General features: G+C 40.4%; 1 protein-coding gene across 1 annotated transcript in view; it reads left to right on the top strand.

Annotated features, from left to right (window-relative positions):
* The first annotated feature begins 1714 nt into the window (after positions 1-1714).
* The window catches only part of LOC134910365 (transmembrane channel-like protein 1), a 155311-nt gene continuing 132606 nt past the window's right edge, over positions 1715-24419 (top strand). The window contains exons 1-6 of the mRNA XM_063918346.1: positions 1715-1795; positions 3773-3799; positions 8849-9104; positions 14190-14324; positions 14555-14645; positions 21195-21276. Coding sequence (XP_063774416.1) covers positions 1756-1795; positions 3773-3799; positions 8849-9104; positions 14190-14324; positions 14555-14645; positions 21195-21276 — 631 coding nt within the window. The 5' untranslated portion in view covers positions 1715-1755. The remainder of the gene's footprint in view (positions 1796-3772; positions 3800-8848; positions 9105-14189; positions 14325-14554; positions 14646-21194; positions 21277-24419) is intronic.

Below are 24419 nucleotides of genomic sequence, written 5' to 3'. Positions count from 1 at the left end.
CCAACAGCCGGGGCATTTTAACTGCGTCCTATATATATATATATATATATATATATATATATATATATATATATATATACACAGATACACACCCACGGAAACCCCCCTAAATAAATCCTGCGTTTGCCCCTGTACTGTATACACAGTGTTTTTTGATAACAAAAGTTACTAGTACTCAGGTTAAGAGGTATCAGCTAAAGATACACGTTGATACAAGATTAATAGTACAGTAGTTTCCATCATTAAGATCAGAGCTTCGCACATCCAGTCCTTGGGACACACTAACAATCCATGGGGCAGATGTAATAGCCTGGAGAAGGCATAAGGAAGTGATAAACCAGTGATATGTGCAAGGTGATAAAGGCACCAGCCAATCAGCTCCAATATGTAAATTAACAGTTAGGATCTGATTGGCTGGTGCCTTTATCACCTTGCACATATCACTGGTTTATCACTTCCTTATGCCTTCTCCACGTTAATACATCTGCCCCTATGTTCTCCATATCTCCTTGCTGGAGCACAGGTGTATTCATTACTAACAGGTACATTTGAAAAGATCTACAGATGGTTCTAATTATTCCACTTGTGATTCTGTGATGAGACCTGGAAAACCTGCACTGTTATTGTGTCCTGACTGGATTTGGAAATTAATTTCTTAAATGATGTAACTGATTTCTTCCCGTTATATGAACTAGTTTAAAGAATTAAAATTTGTACCAAACATAAAAAGATGCATATATTGCGTACCATTTTGTACCATCAGAAAAAGTGCACTGCTTCTAAACAGTCTATACATTTTCATCTTCCATCATTGAAAAATGAAATGACTTATACTACATTGCCACAAGTAATCAAGTTATTAAAGAGTTGGGCAAACACTTTTTTTCCTGTTTATACAGTAGGATTGGACATATATAACAGTTAAAAAGTTTCTTAACTATAATGACAGAGACTACAATAGCACTCTCTTATCTGATGTCCACCTAGAACACTGTCTCAAGCTGCATAAGGTTGTCTGCGCTTTGTTACTTTTGGCAGCCTCCGTGCAATTGATCAGTGTGTATCAGGCTCATATCTGTCTTCACAGAGATCCTGTAACGTGCGGTTAGAGGTTCATATTAGCAGCAAAGTTGGGATAGCTCCTGTGGCTAGACAGTGTGCTGACTTCAATGCAAGAGACACCTGTTGTCTGTGAACTGACTGTTTGTGGGGCTTTTAACCAGCCAGTTCACTTGTCCACATGACAAGTACTTAAAGGTATGTAATGCTTTCAGAGTCAGTTCTGTTAAATTTCCTTTAATTGAGTATTTGGGAACCTTGCGTAAACCATGATTTATTTGCATTGATGATGTCATGTTTAGTACTATTAAAGCAATTCATTATTCATCTTTGCAGGCCACTTTGTAATCAATACAATTATGTGGACCACAATTCATTACTGGATTTAAATAAAATGTGAATTATTTTTATTAACAAAATTCTGTTATTCATTTCACATTGCCTACAAAGTTAACAAAGGAAACTTTTTACCCTTTTGACCTTAGCATTGCAATTCTAAGTGATAAACTAAACATTCATGAAAACTTAATGAGATGGGAAATTAGTCCATTCTCATATTTCAACAAGCGACATTACACCACTGTCCTCTCATTGGAAGATAAACCTTTTCTGTAAGACGTTTATTCTAAAACCTTTTTTTATTTATTTATTAAAAAAAGTATCTAGCTGAGGACACTCGCCAGAAGCACAGGCGTAATGCCCAGGCACCAAAAACTTGTGGCCTCTGAAAATGATGGTAATATTATACTCATGTTTTCACTTTTTCTTTCATTTATTGCATTGCTTTACTTTCAGTTTGATAATTCAACTTTAATGCCTAGGTACATTTTGAGTTTATATTCTCAAAGATCACAATGCATTCATTTAGACAGAATAACATGCATTCATTTTTTATTCCAACTTATTCACTTCTAATGTTGTACTTTAATGTTTTTTATTTCTCTTTAGCAAAATTTAATTAAAGTGCTTTTGTAATCTAATGTACATTTTGTAGTCTTTAATGTACATTTCTGCATATTTTTTATATTGCGTACTGTTCTTGATTTAATAATACATATTAAACTAGCAGTATTACTGATAAAAAAAATGTAAATGATACTTAAGGTATAAATCACACTATACAAACTATATGCCTTAAATCCTAGTAGGTTAAAATAAATTACATATTTCATATAGTTCCTTGATAGCATAATAATAGATTTCATTTTTAGATTATATTCATGCATCATATAAGCTATTTGACGGGGCTTCAAACCTGCAAACTGTATGTAATGTAGTTTAAATTGAATAAAATGTAATAATACATAAAACAGTGCTTTCAACATCCATATGTGATTGTATGATGGTTAAGCTGATCTATATAGCATGGATGATGATTTGTTCCATGCTATACATGTGCCATGCTGTAACTGGCTAATTCTATGACATGTCAGAAATTGTGAAATATGTCTTTCCTTATTTAATAAATGTTTTAGCTCACCTCTTTCTTCACTCCTCTCATAGCCGGAAAGCTATCCCCATTTCAAAATTAGTGACTTTGTTTGAGTTTAAAGGGACATTTATAGAAATACTGCTTTTTGGGCAAAACAAATGTACAATAATGCCTGATTTACTCTTTTTCAAAAGATAAGGCTTAGTAAGCAAAAATGCTATGTTTTTTCAATCTTAACTATGTGGAGCACTTTATTACTTCACTTGATATTTGATAAATATATAAACTAAATAATTATATCAAATATCTATGCACAGAGAAATAAGGTATTTAGGAATAATTATTGTTAGCTATTTTACAACTTATATTAGAGATGTGTGTGGACTTCGTGTATTGGTTCTACTCATTTATCATCATGTTTTGGCAAAATCACCCCCAAGTGTTTCGGTTTGGAGTCAAAATTTGGTTTGGTTTAAAGTTGATAATAAAAATTGATAATCATTGATACAAATCGATAAAAACAGCTAAAATCATTTACTGTTTGCAATCCAAAACCAGAAATTCGTATTTAAATTTGGAGTCCAAACCATGGAAATATTCGAACCGGGACTTGGTTCATATAGGATCTCATCAGGGAATCTGGGGGGACAAATGTAATAGAGTGAGAGTTTCAAAAAGTGAGAGATTTGGTAAGGTTTTGCAGATTTTTTTTAAAGTGGCAATCATTTACACAGCAAGATCAATCTAGTTTTGCAGTGTAAATGATTGCCACATTTAAAAAAAACTGAAAAACCTTACCAAATCTCTCACTTTCTGAAACTCTCACTCTATTACATGTGGCCCTGGTTTTTGGTTCAGATCCATAAAATTTGGGTGGATTCGAATTTCTGGTGAAATGAACCACATATCACTAATTAAAAGTGATACTAACCCTACTTGTAAATAAGTTATAGATCCAGATAGCACTATACTGCTATTGTATTGTGGGATTTTAGTCACATGTTGAAGACCAAATACATACTGTATATATTTTTTATGCAATGGTTTTGTTGACTTTAGTATTTCAGCAATTTATTTTAGAAACTGCTGTTATTTTAAAATTAATATAATTAATTATAAACAGAATATGTGGTGTATGAACAATACTTTAGTATGTATTACAAAATTAAACTGATGTATGTATGTGTGTGTGTGTGTGTGTGTGTGTGTGTGTGTGTGTGTGTGTTTGTGTGTCATTTATTATACCTGATAATTAATATATGCATTTGTTTTCACCCACAGTACAAATTGAAGTAGGCGAAAATGCAGGTAAGACATGCCTACCTAATATATATATGGTTAAGTGCAATTTAAACCTAAATTCAGTAATAAAAAATAGCCCAAAATGTGAGAGATGCAGTAACATTAATAAGGATGACAAATGTCCACAATCTAAGGTAATAATTGTGTAATTAGTCAGGAGGTAAAGGATGGTTATAAAGGAAGATCGTAAGCAAAGTTTTTTAGAAAACTTTGAAGGCAACCAACAAATAAGTTTAAAAAATAACTTGTCCTTCAAGTATTTGTCTCTAAATCAAAATTATTAAAACCAATCAAACTTAAATAAACAATCTGGGCTTGATAAATCATTCTCTTTACTTAGCATCAGAAAGCAAAAAAAAAAAAAAAAAAAAAACCTGCCAGAGCTACAATTTGTTTTTCTGTTCAACTATTCTGTTTGAAAATTGAGAACTTTGAATATATTTCAGAAATCATATTTTGCTAAATAATATAATGATCTTCTCATTTACACCAGGCTATTTAGAATTCAAAAGTCACAAAAATGCTTTAGTACTTGAAAATAATAAATATATGTTTTGGGAAAGATACTATAAGTACATTTTGTATAATATTAACATTTAATAACACTGTCATAACATTTTAGTGAAGTACATTAAGCAGAACAAATACAGTATGGTGCTTTTACTATAAAATATATTTCAGTTATTTTTGAGAAAACCTATATTTGTTACTTGACCTTGTATGTTGATTTTTATTATGATTGGTTTTGTGAAACTTAATCACAGAGAAAAGTATATTTTATGTTTGATATGTGTACATATAGGGGTCATTCACTTACAGCATACAGTAAGTGCCTGTACATGTGCTAATAAGAATAAAATAATGTATTTTATTTGTTTGTTACACCTTACCTTTACCACAATCTAAGCATTCCGTAAAATTTTTAAGCAGTCCCTATTTTTGAGTATATTTTGTTTAATGCATGAAAACCTTTTCTATCTATCTATCTATCTATCTATCTATCTATCTATCTATCTATCTATCTATCTATCTATCTATTAATAATAATAATAATAATAATAATAATAATTTTATTTATTCTCCAATAGGTCTCAAGGTGCTTAATAGATAGAATGAACATAATACAGTACAGAAACAATGAAGTACTAAAGGGACAATAAGGAAATGCTTGAGTAAACAAGAAAGCCTTGAGTGTGTTTTTGAAGGATTTAAGAGTGGGGGCCTCTTGAACTGTGTGGGGAAGCGAGTGCCATAGAGTTGGAGCTGTATGGCTAATAGCTCAACCCACAGATGAATTCTGGGAGATTCTAGGTCCTGCTAAATGTCCTTCATCTACAGATCACAGTAATAATGTGGGGCAATATGGAATCAGAAGCTGCTACAGGCACCTTGATTATGTAGGGCTTTGAAAGTCAGTAAACTAATCTTGAAACAGATTTGTCATCTTAAAGGCAGTAAGTTAAGGGAGAAGAACATTGGTGTTATGTGACTGGAATGGGGCTGTTTTGTTCATTTTGGAGTAGCTGTAAGTGGTGCAATTCTTTGCTGGGAGACCAAGGGCAGAGGGCAATGCAGTAATCTAATCTAGATTATAAAAATGCATGTATGAGTTTTGACAGATCTTCAGAGGGAATTAAGTGCTTTATTTTTGCCATTTCTTAGGCTGATACCTGAGGCTAAATGTAATAGGTTGCGATTTTTTAGGTGTCTAAAAAATCGCACCAAATCGCACGTTTTTAATTTGCGATTTTTTACCAAAAATCGCAAATGTAATAGGGTGTGAATTTTAAGGTTAAAATGGAATTTGCATGCAATTATTTGCATTTTTTAGTAAAGTAAACATGCGATTTTTAGTAATAAAAACATGCAGATTTTAGGTCATGATTTTATTACTTAGTCAGAAGCATGCACAGATCAGTGAGATCCATGCATGCTTCTGTCTGTAAAAGTAAAGAAAGTGTTAAAATATAAAAAAAAATGATGTGCAGGTCCCCTCCAAAAGCATAACCAGCCTCGGGCTCTTTGAGCCGGTCCTGGTTGCAAAAATACAGGGGAAAAATTGATTGGGGGTTCCCCGTATTTAAACATCCAGCATCAGACTCTTGGACCAGTCCGGGTTCCAAAAATATGGGGGACAAAAGAAATAGAGGTCCCCTGTATTTTTAAAACCAGCACCGGGCTCCACTAGCCAGGGAGGTGAAGCCGCAACCGGACGACACTTTTATATAGGTCCCTGCAGCCAAAGCATCACTCCCCCCAACTAGTCACCCCTGCCTGGGGTTCCCTTGGGGAGTGGGGACTCCTTAGATCAAGGGATCCCCCCTCCAGGCACCCAAGGGCCAGGGGTGTAGCCTGAGGCTGTCCCCCCCATCCCTGGGCAGTGAATGGGGGGCTGATAGCCAAAATTGTGTAAAAATAAAGAATATTGTCTTATGTTGTGGAACGACAAGTCCCAGCAAGCCTCCCCTGCTTGCTGGTACTTGGAGAACCACAAGTACCAGAATGTGGGGAAATAACGGGCCCGCTGGTACCTGTAGTTCCACAACAAAAGAAATACCCAATGAAGGCATGTAGATATGTAGGCATCCATGGGTTAAAAAAAAACAAAATACAAAAATCTCGGTCCACGCCATCAGGACCCCCCGTGACTCACTCTTGTGGGTGACCTCAAATAACCTTGCGGTTAGCCGCAGACCGCAATTTTCCCACCATTGACTATAATGGAGGACCGCGATCTTCCATTATAGCCTGTGCACTGCAGCTGATTGACAGGCCAGGAGCGCACAGCGAATAGGAGAGCGCTATTATGTAGCGCTCCCTGATTGGCTGCCGGGTCCTCTAGTGACAGGAGTCACGTGGGATCCCGGTATTCAGGGACAGGGGATCCATGTGTAAACATGGATCCGCTTTAGTGGTGTGGACCTGGATTTTTGCTTATTTTTTTAACCCATGGATGCCTACATGGACAGAAGAGCACCGATCTTCACTGGATAATAGGTGAGTATATTGCTTTTTTTTACAGGTGCACCAATGGCTACTACTTGACAAAGGGACCGATGGGCTCCATGAGACACTAGGTAAGTATATGTGAGTGTGTAAGTGTGCATTTATGTGTAAATAAACTTTTACTTTCACTGTGTGTGTGTGTGTGTGTGTGTGTATGTTTTGTTTTTATTTGGGTATTTCTTTTGTTGTGGAACTACAGGCACCAGCTAGCCCATTATTTCCCCATGCTGGTACTTGTGGTTCTCCAAGTACCAGTAAGCGGGGGAGGCCTGCTGGGACTTGTAGTTCCACAACAAAGGACAATATTCTTTATTTTTACACAATTTTGGCTATCAGCCCCCTATCCACTGCCCAGGGATGGGGGGGGGGCAGCCTCAGGCTTCACCCATGGCCCTTGGGTGCCTGGAGGGGGGACCACTTGATTTAAGGGGTCCCCACTCCCCCAGGAAACCCCTGCCAGGGGTGACTAGTTGGGGGGAGTGATGCTTTGGCCACAGGGTCCTATATAAAAGTGTCCCCCCAGCTGAGGCATCACCTCCCTGGCTAGTGGAGTCCAGTGCTGGCTTCAAAAATACTCGGGACTCCTACTTCTTTCGTGCCCCATATTTTTGGAACCCGGACCGGTCCAAGAGTCCGATGCTCTATGTTTAAATAAGGGGAACCCCCTATCAATTTTTTCACTATATATTTGCAACCAGGACTGGCTCAAAGAGCCCGAGGGTGGTTATGCTTTTGGGGGAGACCTGCACTTTCTTTACTTTCCACAGACAGAAGCATGCATGGATCACACTGATCTGTGCATGCTTCTCCAAAAATTGCAATGGTAAACCTGGTCTATAATTCTGGCAATTTTTTTGTAAGGTTTTGTGTGCAAATTAAAAAATTGCATTCTGTTACATTTGCGATTTTCATTGTTTTCAATGGGAAAACATGGATACGATTTTTCACTTGCGATTTTTTTGGTATATGTTCAAAACTTGTGATTTTTAACAAAATCGCAAGCCATTACATTTGTGATTTTCAGAAAAAATGCGAATTTGCTGTAAAAAAATCGCACGGTTTCCAAAATCGCACCCTATTACATTTAGCCTCTGATGTTTAAGCCAAGATTATTATGCCCACTCTTAAATTTGTTGCATTTATTTGCACATATTTTATAAATGCTTCCCAATTCATCATTCACCACATAAAGGGTATTATTCAGAGTTGTTAGCAAACCAATAAAGCACACTAATAGGCAAAACCATGATGCACTGCAGGTGGGACAGATATAACATGTGCAGAGAGAGTTAGATTTGGGTGGGGTGTGTTCAAACTGAAATCTAAATTGTAGTGTTAAAATAAAGCAGCCAGTATTTACCATGCACAGAAACAATATAACCCAACCAAATCTAAATCTCTCTGCACATGTTACATCTGCCCCACCTGCAGTGCACATGGTTTTGCCCAACTGCTAATTTTTTTTTGTTTGCTAAAAACTCTGAATAACCCCCGAAAGTAAATTAAATCTTCTTTCTTGGTTCATCAAAGTACACATGGATATTTTACTATCTTTTTAATTCAATGGGAGATGCAACTGCTTGCAATGAGCAATCGCCACTGCATGACTTATGTGAAGTGACCAAGAATTCTATTAGCCAATCAACCAACCAAAACCATTTTCCCACATTAGCTGCTTCTGATTGGATAGCAGCTACGGGAAGTCCCAGTTAATGTGGTCAAAGTTGTTCAGTTGCAACTGGTTATAGTGTACAGTTGAATAATATTGTATAGTTTGGTATTTTATCTTATTGGCTTACAAGGCAGAACAAGCTTTATTAGATTACCATAAATAATTAAATGAAACTGTAAAGTGCAACAGAACATGCTAGTGCTATATAATTAAATGTTAATAAAGAAATAATTTTATATTAAAATTGTGATCAATTTATTTCATAGAATGGGGCCTATTTATTAATCTCTCATCTTGAAATTCATGTGGAAGCAGCAGTGAGATTAATTAAATTCTAGAAGGAAACCACCTTTAAAATTTTCTTTTTTCTGCTAAAGGAGAAAATGATGACTCTGAGGGTGAGGAAAATAATCCTCCAAAACGTCGAGAAAAAAATTGGAGAGTACCAGATATGAAGCCTTGGTTGGCAGAGACTGATGATGAGAACAGAAATGCCACAGATGAAGAGACAAATGAAGATGGGGAAAGCCCTACTTCTGACAAGAGAGGGAGAAAGGGAAGGAAAGGACCTCGAGCAGCTAAAGGAAAGGAAAATGCCAAGAAGAAGGACAAGAAGAAAAAGGACGGTGATGGGTAACTTTAGTGTTTACTTTTTTTGGTATTTACTTGAGTTGTTATTATTATTGAATTAGTAGTAATGCACACTTTCCTGTAGATTACTGTATATGGATATTTGAAACACAAAGAGTTCCTTGGCAATTTCAAAGCACTGAATGACAAATTATTTCTTACATGTTAATGGAACTCGAAGGTGATATAAATATTGTTGTCATTTAAAGAAGTAAATACACAAATATGAATGCTGTATTGTAACACTCTTGTATCACTTTTGTAACTGTCTCAATAATAATTGTGAATACAAGCTTGCAATATCAAATACAAACTTTCACAATTCTTAAGTGAACCACAAATTTTTATATTGAAATTCAGATAGACCCCATCTCAAGGGCACCCAAACCAGTGAGTAGTAACATGGAAATATAGAATTTGATGGCAGATAAGAACCATACGGCCCATCCAGTCTGCCCTTCAGGGTTAGTGAATTAGGGTTAAGGGTTAGAAAATTAGGGTTATGGTATTAGGGTTAGTTTAGAGGTTTGGGTTAGGGCTTAGGGTATAGGGTATTAGGGTTCATTTTGTGGTTTGGGATTAGGTTATTAGGGTTAGTTTAGGTGATTGGGTTAGGTTATTAGCGATAGGACATTGGGATTAGTTTAGCAGTTTGGTCAAAGGTATTAGGGGTTATGGTTAGGGAGAGGTTTGGGGTTACGGTCAGTGCTTAGGGTTGTTAGGGTATTAGGGATAAGGTATTAGGATTAATGGTTCAGGTGAGGTTTAGGGTAGGGTACTAGGATGAGTGATTTACAGAGATTGTACCGGAATCGGAGTACGTGTCCCAGCTCCCAGGAAGGTTGTGCAGAGATGGGTGCAGTGTGGGCCCCCTGCACCCTGGGAGCCATGTGTACTGCATACTATAGATACATTATAGATACACCAATGGATATAAACGATAATTTGCCATTCTCCATCCATCAGAAGCCTCATCTTAAAAAATATATCAGCACATGATATCACACAGTGATTGCCAGCTTTGTGAGACCCCCTCCAGGAAGGGATCCTGTCAGAAGGTTGGCAGTAACCATGTCAACAGTCATAGAAACACATAATTTGATAGCAGATAAGTACCACTTGGCACATCTAATCTGCCCATGTATACACACACACTTACACAGCAGGGTTAATTTTTTATGGCAGCCAGTTAACTTACCAGTATATTTTTGCATTGTTGGAGTACCCAGAGGAAACCCACGCAAGCAGAGGGAGAATATACAAACTCCACATAGTTAGGGCCATGATGGGAGTCAAACCCATGACCTCAGTGCAGGGGATACATTATTTTATCCTTTCACCAGCAAGAAATGTAAATTCCACAGGGTGGCGTGCTCTACCTGCTTCGTTGTATATTTGATCGGTTGCTCTTGCAGTCGCCATTATGTTGGGAAGACAGAGCAGGTTTTGAAAGAGAGGATGGCTAGCCACCATTCCACCATCTGCACAGCTCTGCAATCTAACACCACATCAGAAACAGAAAATTTGATGACAGATAAGAACCACTTGGCCCATCTAATCTTCACTAAAGATGCACATGCACACACTTACACACTAAGATTCTTTTTTTAGTTGGGAAAAAATTAACCTACCAGTATATTTTTGGATTGTGGGAGTACCCACAGTTAGGGCCATGGTGGGAATTGAACCAGCAACCTCATTGCTGTGAGGCAGTAATGCTAACCTTTACCCATCCTCAGCAAACTAGAACAACTGGGTCATGACAGTGCACACTTCTGTCACTTAGGATAAATACAAAATTTTACTGCCACCTCAAAAGAATTTAAAGGATTCCTTGTGTTCTCTGTACCAATATTAACACTTAATTATACATAGGTATGTAGCATTGACCTCACAGGCTTGCAAGTTCCACAATAAACACAGAGAATATGCTAGATTAAATGGATTTAATACAAAAAATGTTTCCAAGGTTTGGTTAAAAAAAGATATTACAAACATTGACATACAGATTATATTGAATTAGTTTATTGAATTTAGCTTGTACCTTCATGCCCAACCATTTCAATCACCATAGGGTAAACACCCAGCACAGTTCTACCAAAACATCAATATACAATAAATTGCCTGTACTTGGCCCTGTCAGCTGAGCAATAGCATATACAGTACTTTAGATGGGAAGCCAGGCAAAACAGGACATCAAATATGTATGTGCCATGCAGGATCGGACTGGCCCACAGGGAACAGGGGAAACCCCCTGTGGGCCCACCCCTTCCTTAGGGATCAGGTTCCAGATTGTGCACTTGAATTATATATTATACATATGTTACATTATACTGCACAGGACTATGGTGTAATTCCTACAGTGCATTGCAGTTATCAATCTGGTACATTATCATGCATGCACTAGCAGTATTTACTATATATTATGCACTCGCCAATGGTTAGCTAAGTCTCTAAACATGGGCCCCTACCACTGCATCCCCCCGGTGGGTCCTTCATGCTCCAGACCAACACTGGTGCCATGTACTAAAATGGTGTTTAGTCTGGGCACATATGAAAGATTGACAAAGGTCCAGGCACAATGGCCATTAACACATGACGTATTTAAGGTGTTTTATTGAGCAAACCCTCATCTATTCTTATGTGTAACACTATTATATGATCAGCCTGGTTATGTTTCTAATTTGCAGGCTAATTCATGCACAAACATGATGATCATGGTATCTGAGTCTTGGTGCCAGAGCTGGTTATCCTGCACAGCAGAATCTAGAACTTTTTCCTAGGAGGGTAAAACTGCAGGAAAGTCTGCACAATTGGAGATTTTGGAGCTTAGAGGGAAAAAGCTAGTCTTTCAAGTCTTTCAGCATGCTGATGTTGCAATGTTAAATGTTTGTGATCCATTCTGTAGAACACAATATACGTCTGCAATTTTCACATACTTACAAATTGAATGATGATAGAATTGATGGTGTTGCACAACCGAGTGGCATTACTGATCTTCAGCAAGAACGCACTTGGCAAGTGGCAATGTCAGATCAAAAGCTCTTTTGGTTCTATTAATAGCAATGCACTTTGCAAGCCAACCTGGCCCTGGGTGGTAGAAGAAAAACTATTATGCCCAAGTGTGAACACTGTGAGAAAAAAAAATACTGTAGGTAATACTGAATTACAGGTACCAGGGCAAGTTGGCCACTGTGGTTCTCCAAGTACCAGCTTGCCGTAACAGCTGTACCATGCTGGGACCTAACGTTCACTATAAAAGAAATTGAATAAAAAATAGACATGCAAAAGTTATTTTTTTGTAAACAAATATTTTTTTTATTTAAAACACCCAGAAGTAGGCAGACACTCTCTGCCTACTTCTGTGACATCCCAAGTTGGAGAGAAGGTTTGTCTGCTGATAAAGTTTGCTGGTGTAATGAAAAACTTGGTAAAGTGTGTGAAGCACTGTTTTAGTTGGGCAGTCAAATGTATAGTAGCTGTAGTTATACAAAGGGGCACACAAGGTAAATTTAGAGGAGGTAATGTAATTTAATGGGGATGCAATGTATTAGCCCACTTATATATATTTAACCACTTGCCTGGCGTGGTCGCATGAGATGCAACCAGTCAGAAACGTCCACTGTGCATCTGCTGGAAGATAATCTTCCAGCAGCTGAAAATGTTAGAGGGACCTCCCAGCCCTTCTGCTTCCTGGTTCCCTCCCCCAGTGCCTGTCGCGTAGCTAATCACTGCTGATCAGGCAGCCCTGCGACACCCCTCATCCAGCTGCTCAGAAATTAGTAGTCACTGGGAAAATGTAAAAAAGCATTCCTCGCCCTTCTTAACTCAGAACCCATGGCTAAATGAGCTATCTCTATTCCTTACTCTATTTTACGGCCTTAGATAACACATGGGGAGAAGCGCACGGGTATGTGTGGCTGGATGCGGGCTATCCCTTCCTTATCTTGTGAAGATTTAATGAAAGCACTTAACTGGTCCAGGTCTGTATTACCAGCAATTCAATACCAGGAGATGTTCCTTAATATATTTCACAAGGCGTATTTCTCACCGCACAGACAATTCCTGGCTGGGATGTCTGCATCTCCGTCCTGCCCTTGCTGTCACTCCTCAATAGATGATACCTACCACTATTTCTGGGGATGACCCTTACTGAGGAGATTTTGGTTACAAATATGTAATTATATATTGAAGCATTTAGTGAATTATTTTCCACTTACTGATATATGGACATTGTTTGGTGTACTTCCGGAGGGACAGCGAGTGGCGAGAGGATGTAAAAGATTATTATTGATTATAAGTGCGGTGGCATGCAAGACAATCTTACAAACGTGGATAGATGTTAATCCCCCTACATTAACTTTATTTCTAGACAAACTCTTCCATGTTTTCAACATGGAATGGATTGAGACAATATTAAATGGTGATAGAAGGGTTCAGAAATATATGGGAATGTGGGAAAGTTACATTAATTCCCGGAATTTAGATATGAGGTGAAAAATCCATGCATCCCTTAAAAATACATAATGGTATGCACTGCAGATAGCCGCTGGCGACCCACCAATTAATATTTCATCATAGTTTGAGGGAGAAATGTGTAAAGAATATATTGGGAATTGGGGCGCCTCTCTTCCACTCTAAACTTCTACTTCAGCCACTTGTTAACTGTACTGGTCTAAATTACAGCTGTATATCTACAGGACATACTCTCAGAATATATGTACATTTGGAGGTCACTCAATGTATTATTCTGCATATCTTTGCTGTTTAATCTATGTTAATAGTCTGTATTTACAATTTTATGTACACCTGAGAGCTGCAAAGATGAGCAGCTGGCGAGAAAAGTCACGATGTTCTGATCATTGGCGGCCTGATATATTGCCCATTAATGTTTTTATTAAAAAAAATGATTAAATAAAATCATGTTGGATACATTTTAAATATATGTTCATATCCTAATTCAATCATAAACACCAAGTCCCCCCCTCCCCCCCATCCCAATTTCTGAGCACTATGCTGCGATGTTTTCTGGATTTACAGTAGATTACATTTCATGTATACTGTATTTATACATCTATATCAATGCAGGTCTGACTCTGAAGAAGATGCCATAACAGAAGAGGAATTAGACAAATTAAAGGAAGCAGTAGAGGAAAAAAAGAAATTGATTGCAACTATAAGGAACAAACCTTGGAAGATGAAACAAAAGTTGGAAGTCCTAAAGTAAGAATTTGCTAATTAATTATTTGTTATTAAATGAATCAAAGTACTATTTTTACAAACCATATACAGTATAACAATACATTTAAATGATAACATAAGCATAGATACATTACATACCATTATGTTTTTCTTTAAAATGGAGTCTCAATAGTTCGAAAACCTTCTTAAAAATGAAGTATAAGCATTTCCTGGCTTTTTCTGTAACATAAAATAACGTTTCAAAATTGTAGGGATGCTCAGGAATTTGTGGAAAAATTTGAAGGAGCGCTTGGCAAAGGAAAGGGGAAAAAGCTGTATGCATACAAAGTCATGATGCTTAAAGTAAGTGTATTTTGATTTGTAATTCATTTTTATTTTTAAAATCTATTTTAAATTGTAAATATAGTATTTAAATCTATCACTTAAATATTTAGGCAAATTATTATTTTGTTAATTTTACCAAATCTTTCACAGAAGTTCCATTTTTTTTGTTTCAAATAAAAACATCCTCCTGTCTTGAAGAATCAGTTACCATAAATAACTGAATTCCCAAAATAACATAAGGCATTTTTTTTGTGCAATGATTCTTGCAGAATGTTGCCCATCCAGCAACCCTGTGTTACAGTACTCACTAAGGGGTGTGGATCATTAGATCGACAGTGTCTAGGTCCACTATAGGTCGACAGTCACTAGGTCGACAGGGTCAGAAGGTCGACATGTTCTAGGTCGGCAGGTCAAAAGGTCGACATGAGTTTTTTAATGTTTTTTTTGTGTGCCGTTTTCTTCGTAGAGTGACGGGAACCCCAATTAGTGCACCATGTCCCCTCGCATGGCTCGCTTCGCTCACCATGCTTCGGGCAGATTACCGTTCCAATTATAGTCCATGTGGATCGTTAAGTATGAAAAAGTGAAAAAAAAGATTTTTTTTTAAACTCCTGTCGACCTTTTGACCCGTCGACCTAGAACATGTCGATCTTCTGACTCTGTTGACCTTCTGACCCTGTCGACCTAGTGACTGTCGACCTATAGTGGTCGACCTAAACATTGTCGACCTAGACACTGTCGATCTTCAGACCGGATCCCCTCACTAAGGCCCTCATTCAGGTTGGATTGCAAAGAGTGATCCAACCGCAAAAATGACCAAGGCCATGCGCCTGCATATACTGCGGACGCCCTGCAGTAAATGCAAATGCCTCTGCCTGTCAAGGGGGAGGGGGTGGCAATGCTCCATTTCTAAGGCGGAGACGGAGCATTGCGGGGGCGGCGGCGGGAAAATGGTGTCGTGGCAGAGCGAACAAGGGGGGCATGATCGGGGTGGCTGCATGACATCACATGCAGCCGCTGTGATCAAATAGATGGCGGCGGGCCTTCTGCGGTCGTAGCCAGGCTGCGCCGGCAGGAGACTTCCCTACTTTTAGTGATCACGCTGAAATTGCGGTGTGACCACAATTTCAGCATGGTCTCAGAGGGGGGGGCGGCGGATAGCATGCTGGGCGGATTTGCCCTGTGATGGGCGGCCCTCGGCATGCAAACAAAAGGATTCCAAATTCTGATAATAAGCAGAATTTACAATCCTTACTGAATAGGGTCCTATGAACATTTCACAGGTGTCTTGACTACCCCAACCATGTTTTCACAGCAGTCCTTAGCTGTGGCTTTACACTTCCAGTATCATCACTGGTGTCAACTTCGTAAGGCTCAATGACTTCAGATCTAGAGAATTTCTCTAGTAATGACAAGTTAAATAAAACAAAATAAACATTTTTTACTAACTTGTGTTGCTGTACAAATAGATGTGTAATTAAATAATTTACCAAGTCCACAGTATAAACTGAGGAGTTACAGTGAAAGAAAATTAAAATACAAATATTAATTTAAAAACAAAAAATAAGGGGAAAAGTGAGTTAAAAATATACTGTAAAATTACATACTAGCTGTATCACCCTGAGGCACAGGGGTGTAGGGAGAGTGGCTCTGATGGAGTGCAAGCTCCAGGCACTGAAAAAGTTAGAGTGTGCGCCGCCACCTCAACCACCCGTTATACCATGGGATGCTGTACAGGCACCCGCAGAGCAAAAGGAGGAGTAGCATGGGGACGCACACTGACTCAGAGACTAGGTAGGGTACAAGGCAGGCTATAGACCACAGCAGGAGACACTGACAGCCAGCACATGTCAGAGCTCTGCCGCCCTCTTTATATCTCTCACTCTCTGCTTGTACTGTGCAGCAGGATTTCTTCTGTCATGCTACACTACTCTCTGCCCCCACAGCTGCAGCACCTCTTTTGGCCCCAGCTGCTGCCGCACATCTCTCTGCCCTGGCTGCTGCAACACCTCTTTATGCCTCGGCTGCTGCAGCACCTCTCTATGCCCCGGCTGTTGCAGTATCCCTCTCTGCCATAGCTGCTACAGCACCACTCTCTACAGTGATGCTGCAGCACCTCTCTGCCCCAGCTGCTGTTGCAGCACTTCTCTCTGCATTAGAAGCTGCAGAGTAAAATGTATAAGTGGCTTTACTGTGGTATAACATGTATAAACAGCTCTACTGTGGTATAACATGTATAAGCAGCTCTACTGTGGTGTAATGTGTATAAGGGGCTTCACTGTGGTGTAATGTGTATAAGGGGATCTACTTTGGTGTAACGTGTATATGCGGCTCTACTGTGGTGTAAGTGTATAAACATTTGTACTGTGGTGTAACGTGTATACGGGGCTCTACTGTGGTGTAACATGTATAAACGGCTCTACTGTGGTGTACTGTATATAAGTGGCTCTACTGTTATATAACATGTATAAAGGGCACTACTGTGTGGCATAATGTTTATAAGGGGCTCTACTGTGTGGCGTAAAGTGTATAAGGGGTACTACTGTGTGATATAATGTGAATAACGGACACTATTAAGTGGTGTAATGTGAATAACAGATAATATTGAGAAGTGTAATCTGAATTGGTACTATTACCAATTCACCCCTTCACCATGAAGCCACGCCCCTATATTTTTTGTGTGCGCCTTCGGCGTGCACTGTCCTTACTGTAAACATGGGAGTGGGGCCTCAATATAAGGGAGCGTGGCTTTGTGGAATTCCATGACCGCCTGCCATGCCTCCCATTTTAGTCTCTGAGGGGGCATGCCCAGTGCTCTGTGAGCTGCTAGCATGTCCCCAGTCCCTCTGTCTCCTGTGAATAGATGCTGTGCACATGCAGAACGGAGACTGACAGGAGCCTCCCAACTGAACCCCCCCGCAGTGGAAAACTATGGTCCGTGGGTGGTACAGTTGCCAAAAAATGGGACTATTCAGCGAAAATGGGGACGATTGTGAGGTATGGATAAAGTACCAGGCAATCAGCTCCTAACTATCATGTTATAGGCTGTGTTTGAAAAATGACAGGATATGACTGGTTGGTACTTTATCTCTCTCCACTTTATCACTCTCTAAGGCTTAGTACATCTGCTCAATTCATTGCATTTATGTATTTTTTACTCTCTGTCTCTCTTCTCCCTCTCTTTCTCTCCATCTCCTTCCTTCACCCTCCCCCATTCTCTCTCTTCCCCATCCCAACACTTTCTGCCTCCCCCACTGTGTCTCTCTGTTACTGCTCCTTCACACTCTTGCGGATTATCAACACAGGTGGGAGGGGTCAGAGTTCATACCAACTGTCATAGTATGCCAACGTGATGACTTTTTATCAGCAGTCAATTTTTATTAGATACTTAAATTTGCAAGAGAAATAGGCAAAGATATTTAGGGGCTGATTCAATTAAACAATGGCTGGTCACATTATGCATTTATCTGCCAGTTACTGTAGGCTGACTCTAAGTGCTGCGAGCCGAATCAGGTTCTGGGGAAGATTTATCAAAGCTTGGTGAGAGATAAAGTGGAGAGAGAAAGTACCAACCAATCAGCTTCCAGCAAGTTAAATGCTGTGCTAAGAATTTTTTTTAGCTTTGAGTTAACACGTGGAATCTGTTCTGGTGGCTTCTGCGTTTCATTCTATCTGCCCCTTAGTGTGACTGCTTTTAGTATATAAACCAAAAAAAGTTGAGGTCATATATATTCCAAAAGACTAAGGGTTCTATTTACTAAGCCTTGGAGAGAGATAAAGTGGAGATAGATAAAGTACCATCCAATCAGCTCCTAAGTGTAATTTTTAACCACAGCCTGTGACAAGACAGATAGGAGCTGATTCGTGGATTCAGACTACAGATCTACAATGTCTAGGTCGACAGTCAATTGTCACAAATCATAACCATTAGTAACCTTGTGTCGAGCAAAGTAGAGCAGAGTTAGACATTGTGCCCGAAGTGAGGCGAGAGACGCAAACCGGTGAGGGGAAGTGTTTCTACAGATGATGGTCCCTGGTGTAAAAATGGGATGTAGTTACATTGCTGGAAGTCAGGATCCCGGTGGTCAGGATACCGATGCCGGAATTCTGACCACTGACAATGCCGCCAGCCAGTGTCAGACTGGGGCACGAAGGGCCCACCGGGGGAATGCTGTTGTAGGGCCCCATGCTGAAGGGAGCGGCCAGGCTCCAGCGGGAGCATGGCCAGCCACCAAAGAGGTTTGGCTAACCATTACAGATTACAGGTACTGTGCCCCTTGGTAGATGCATAAAAAAACTAATTATTGTGAAGTATAATGTAACATATGTATAATGCATAATTCAAATGCACTAGGATAGAGTCTGAAACCTGATCCCTAGAGGAGGAGGAGGGCTCACAGGCAGTGGGGCCCACCGGTGGTTTCCCCTGTTCCCCTGTGGGCCAGTCCGACCCTGCTGCCAGCCAGAATCCCGGCTAACAGGGGCTATTCCCACTCGTGGATGTCAGTGACACCCATAGAGTGGGAATAGAGCCACCGAACCTGCAAGGGGCTTCATTGCACTCGCCCCCCTGCCCAAATTCTTGTGGACGGGATCCTGGCATCGGTATGCTGACAGCCAGGATGCCAGCTACTGGCATCTCATATCCAACGCAGAAAAACTATCCACAGTAACCCCAAAACTGCAAACTGCAGAACTTTTGTTCATGTCGACCTTTTCCATTGTTGATCTTTTGTCCATGTAGACCATATAGGGTCAACCTAATGACTGTCGACCAAGACATTGTAGATATTCTATACCACACCTGCTGATTTGCTGGTACTTTTACTCTGTATAGAAAATATAAGAACAGTGCCCAATGGTGCGCAGTGGCAGCTAATCAGTGCAGTATCTTCATAGGGGCTTTTCCAACCCCCAAAAAACTTGTGATACAAAAAAAGGAAGAAAGATACTATTTCACCAGCACCTGCTCCATCTATAGTAGAGCAATCCCCCTCTAATCCTCCATAGACCTCTCTTATTCAGGAGTTTTCATGTCATAGTTTGCCGGAAAGAGAGGAAAGGATATATCATAGTATGATATCGTAAAAAACAGTTTAATAAAACAACACTTCTAAAATACACAAATGCATAGGATTCTCCAATATGAATGTTAATACTGCAATGACACAGCATGTGTCGCAATGGACATGTATATAGACTTTATAAGATTCTCTCCCATGAAAAGACAGAAGCAATGGCTGATTACCGGTTCCTGGTGAACTGGCTTGCATCAGTTCTCAAGCGCATGAAATGTCCAGATAGTCTCTCCCAGAGGCAGCAAAGGGATCTCCTGGTCTCAAAACCTCTCCGTGTATAGGCTCAGTCCATCAGCATCAATGTCCAACATGCGGGGAATAAATGAGCAGGATACCCACGCATTCCGACCCCCCTCGGGTCTTTCTCAAGGTCTGCTTTCAGGTGGATGTCTTCCGAGCGCCGTTGGCCCTGTTTTTTACCCCCACCCTCCGGATCCTATTGGCCCCTGCACGACTGGTCTCTATAGACAGATTGGTCTAAAAGTCTGTGACCTTTGCGTGCTAAGTCCACTTCCTATACTACATGAACAGTTTGTATGGCAACACCAATCGCGGCGGGTTCTTCTCCCAGTCATGTGATCAAAGTCACGTGACCAATGCTTCCTATGTTATAACTTGATATGAGCACAAGATCTTTGTTTAAGTGATGTAACGTCGCTGTCATGGCAACAACAGGAAGAGAGGCAGGTTGCCATGACAGCAACGTAACGTCACTAAAACAAAGAGTGCTCAGATCGTGTGCAAAGATCTGTGTATAGAGACCAGTCGTGCTGGGGCCAATAGGATCCGGAGGGTGGGGATAAAAACAGGGCCAGCGGCGCTCGGAAGACATCCACCTGAAAGCAGACCTTGAGAAGGACCCGAGGGGGGTCGGAAATCGTGGGTATCCTGCTCATTTATTCCCCGCATGTTGGACATTGATGCTGATGGACTGAGCCTATACCCGGAGAGGTTTTGAGACCAGGAGATCCCTTTGCTGCAGCTGGGAGAGACTGGACATTTCATGCGCTTGAGAACTGACGCAAGCCAGTTCACCAGGAACCGATAATCAGCCATTGCTTCTGTCTTTTCATGGGATAGAATCTTATAAAGTCTATGTGCATGTCCATTGCGACATATGCTGTGTCTTTACAGTATTAACATTCATATTGGAGAATCTTATGCATTTGTGTATTTTAGAAGTGTTGTTTTATTAAACTGTTTTTTACAATATCACACTATGATATATCCTTCCCTCTCTTTCCGGCAAACTATGAAATGAAAACTCCTGAATAAGAGAGGTCTGTGGAGGATTAGAGGGGGATTGCTCTACTATAGACGGAGCAGGTGCTGGTGAAGTAGTATCTTTCTTCCTTTTTTTGGTACTTTATCTCTGCCCACTTTATCTGTCTCCAAGGCTCAGTAAATAGACCCCTAAAGCTGTAAAGTGTACTTTACAAAATGTGTCAAAAGGTATATAGTGTTGCTAAAATGCACATTTTTCTTTTAGAAATGGATGAAATTTCAGAGAGATTTTGATAATTTCAAAACTGCCTGTATACCATGGGAAATGAAAATTAAAGAAATTGAAAGTAAGTGATTACTTTAACCTGATTAGTTAAAAATATAACTGTTTGAAATGAATATCATACATCACCATCTAGAAAAACAAACATACTAATTAAATATGAAAAAAAGAATAACAATCATATAATAACTGCATTAAAGCACATAATTAAAAACATATTTTAAAATGGGATAATGAGGTTGTTTACCATTTCGTATCATAAACATTTAGTGGTGTTAAAATTAACCGAAACATTATACTAATTTATCACAATGATAGGTTTTTCTATATCCCATGTAAGAAACCTTTTAAATGATCGGAATGGATATGACCACTTAGGTTTCATACTGTACTCTCAATGGGATAATGTTTCATTCTCGAGGAGGCTCATCCCTCAAGTCCAATCTTTCTACATGTCTTTGGGCTCAATTCAATTAGCCATGAGGGGGAAAGAGATTGCCAATGCAACAGCGTGTAAATACTGTTAGCGGCACCACATCTCAGCCCTCTTGCAGCCCAATCTCGTCCCGGACTTGCAGATTTTATTCACACTTAGCAGCTAGTCTGGAGCTACTCTAAATGCAGCATGTAACTTCACTTACTTACATTAACTAGCCAGGTGAGTGTATTTGAATCGAACCCTTTGAAAGAGGTATGTGTGACAGAAAACATTTCTGTCATTTATCTTCATATTACATGTGATTAGTATATGGCCAAAACCCATTTAATTACAGCTGCTAAAAGTTCACACATGTTGTCCTAATAAGTGCTTGAAAGCCAGTTTTAGGGGGCAATTCAGATCTGATCGTAGATGTGCTAAATTTAGAACATCTATGATCATTTACACTGACATGCGGGGTAGAGATGTGCACTTGAAATTTTTCGGGTTTTGTGTTTTGGTTTTGGGTTCGGTTCCGCGGCCGTGTTTTGGGTTCGACCGCGTTTTGGCAAAACCTCACCGAATTTTTTTTGTCGGATTCGGGTGTGTTTTGGATTCGGGTGTTTTTTTCAAAAAACACTAAAAAACAGCTTAAATCATAGAATTTGGGGGTCATTTTGATCCCAAAGTATTATTAACCTCAAAAACCATAATTTCCACTCATTTTCAGTCTATTCTGAATACCTCACACCTCACAATATTATTTTTAGTCCTAAAATTTGCACCGAGGTCGCTGGATGACTAAGCTAAGCGACCCTAGTGGCCGACACAAACACCTGGCCCATCTAGGAGTGGCACTGCAGTGTCACGCAGGATGGCCCTTCCAAAAAACCCTCCCCAAACAGCACATGACGCAAAGAAAAAAAGAGGCGCAATGAGGTAGCTGTGTGAGTAAGATAAGCGACCCTAGTGGCCAACACAAACACCTGGCCCATCTAGGAGTGGCACTGCAGTGTCACGCAGGATGGCCCTTCCAAAAAACACTCCCCAAACAGCACATGACGCAAAGAAAAAAAGAGGCGCAATGAGGTAGCTGTGTGAGTAAGATAAGCGACCCTAGTGGCCGACACAAACACCGGGCCCATCTAGGAGTGGCACTGCAGTGTCACGCAGGATGGCCCTTCCAAAAAACACTCCCCAAACAGCACATGACGCAAAGAAAAAAAGAGGCGCAATGAGGTAGCTGTGTGAGTAAGATAAGCGACCCTAGTGGCCGACACAAACACCGGGCCCATCTAGGAGTGGCACTGCAGTGTCACGCAGGATGGCCCTTCCAAAAAACCCTCCCCAAACAGCACATGACGCAAAGAAAAAAAGAGGCGCAATGAGGTAGCTGTGTGAGTAAGATAAGCGACCCTAGTGGCCGACACAAACACCTGGCCCATCTAGGAGTGGCACTGCAGTGTCACGCAGGATGGCCCTTCCAAAAAACACTCCCCAAACAGCACATGACGCAAAGAAAAAAAGAGGCGCAATGAGGTAGCTGTGTGAGTAAGATAAGCGACCCTAGTGGCCGACACAAACACCGGGCCCATCTAGGAGTGGCACTGCAGTGTCACGCAGGATGGCCCTTCCAAAAAACACTCCCCAAACAGCACATGACGCAAAGAAAAAAAGAGGCGCAATGAGGTAGCTGTGTGAGTAAGATAAGCGACCCTAGTGGCCGACACAAACACCGGGCCCATCTAGGAGTGGCACTGCAGTGTCACGCAGGATGGCCCTTCCAAAAAACACTCCCCAAACAGCACATGACGCAAAGAAAAAAAGAGGCGCAATGAGGTAGCTGTGTGAGTAAGATAAGCGACCCTAGTGGCCGACACAAACACCTGGCCCATCTAGGAGTGGCACTGCAGTGTCACGCAGGATGGCCCTTCCAAAAAACACTCCCCAAACAGCACATGACGCAAAGAAAAATTAAAGAAAAAAGAGGTGCAAGATGGAATTGTCCTTGGGCCCTCCCACCCACCCTTATGTTGTATAAACAGGACATGCACACTTTAACCAACCCATCATTTCAGTGACAGGGTCTGCCACACGACTGTGACTGAAATGACGGGTTGGTTTGGACCCCCACCAAAAAAGAAGCAATTAATCTCTCCTTGCACAAACTGGCTCTACAGAGGCAAGATGTCCACCTCATCATCATCCTCCGATATATCACCGTGTACATCCCCCTCCTCACAGATTATCAATTCGTCCCCACTGGAATCCACCATCTCAGCTCCCTGTGTACTTTGTGGAGGCAATTGCTGCTGGTCAATGTCTCCACGGAGGAATTGATTATAATTCATTTTAATGAACATCATCTTCTCCACATTTTCTGGAAGTAACCTCGTACGCCGATTGCTGACAAGGTGAGCGGCGGCACTAAACACTCTTTCGGAGTACACACTTGTGGGAGGGCAACTTAGGTAGAATAAAGCCAGTTTGTGCAAGGGCCTCCAAATTGCATCTTTTTCCTGCCAGTATAAGTACGGACTGTGTGACGTGCCTACTTGGATGCGGTCACTCATATAATCCTCCACCATTCTTTCAATGGGGAGAGAATCATATGCAGTGACAGTAGACGACATGTCCGTAATCGTTGACAGGTCCTTCAGTCCGGACCAGATGTCAGCATCAGCAGTCGCTCCAGACTGCCCTGCATCACCGCCAGCGGGTGGGCTCGGAATTCTGAGCCTTTTCCTCGCACCCCCAGTTGCGGGAGAATGTGAAGGAGGAGATGTTGA

This window comes from Pseudophryne corroboree, chromosome 1 (assembly GCF_028390025.1).
Source record: "Pseudophryne corroboree isolate aPseCor3 chromosome 1, aPseCor3.hap2, whole genome shotgun sequence".
NCBI classification, from domain to species: domain Eukaryota; kingdom Metazoa; phylum Chordata; class Amphibia; order Anura; family Myobatrachidae; genus Pseudophryne; species Pseudophryne corroboree.
The sequence above is the reverse complement of the archived record's forward strand: the minus strand, read 5'-3'. Positions and strand labels throughout refer to the sequence as shown.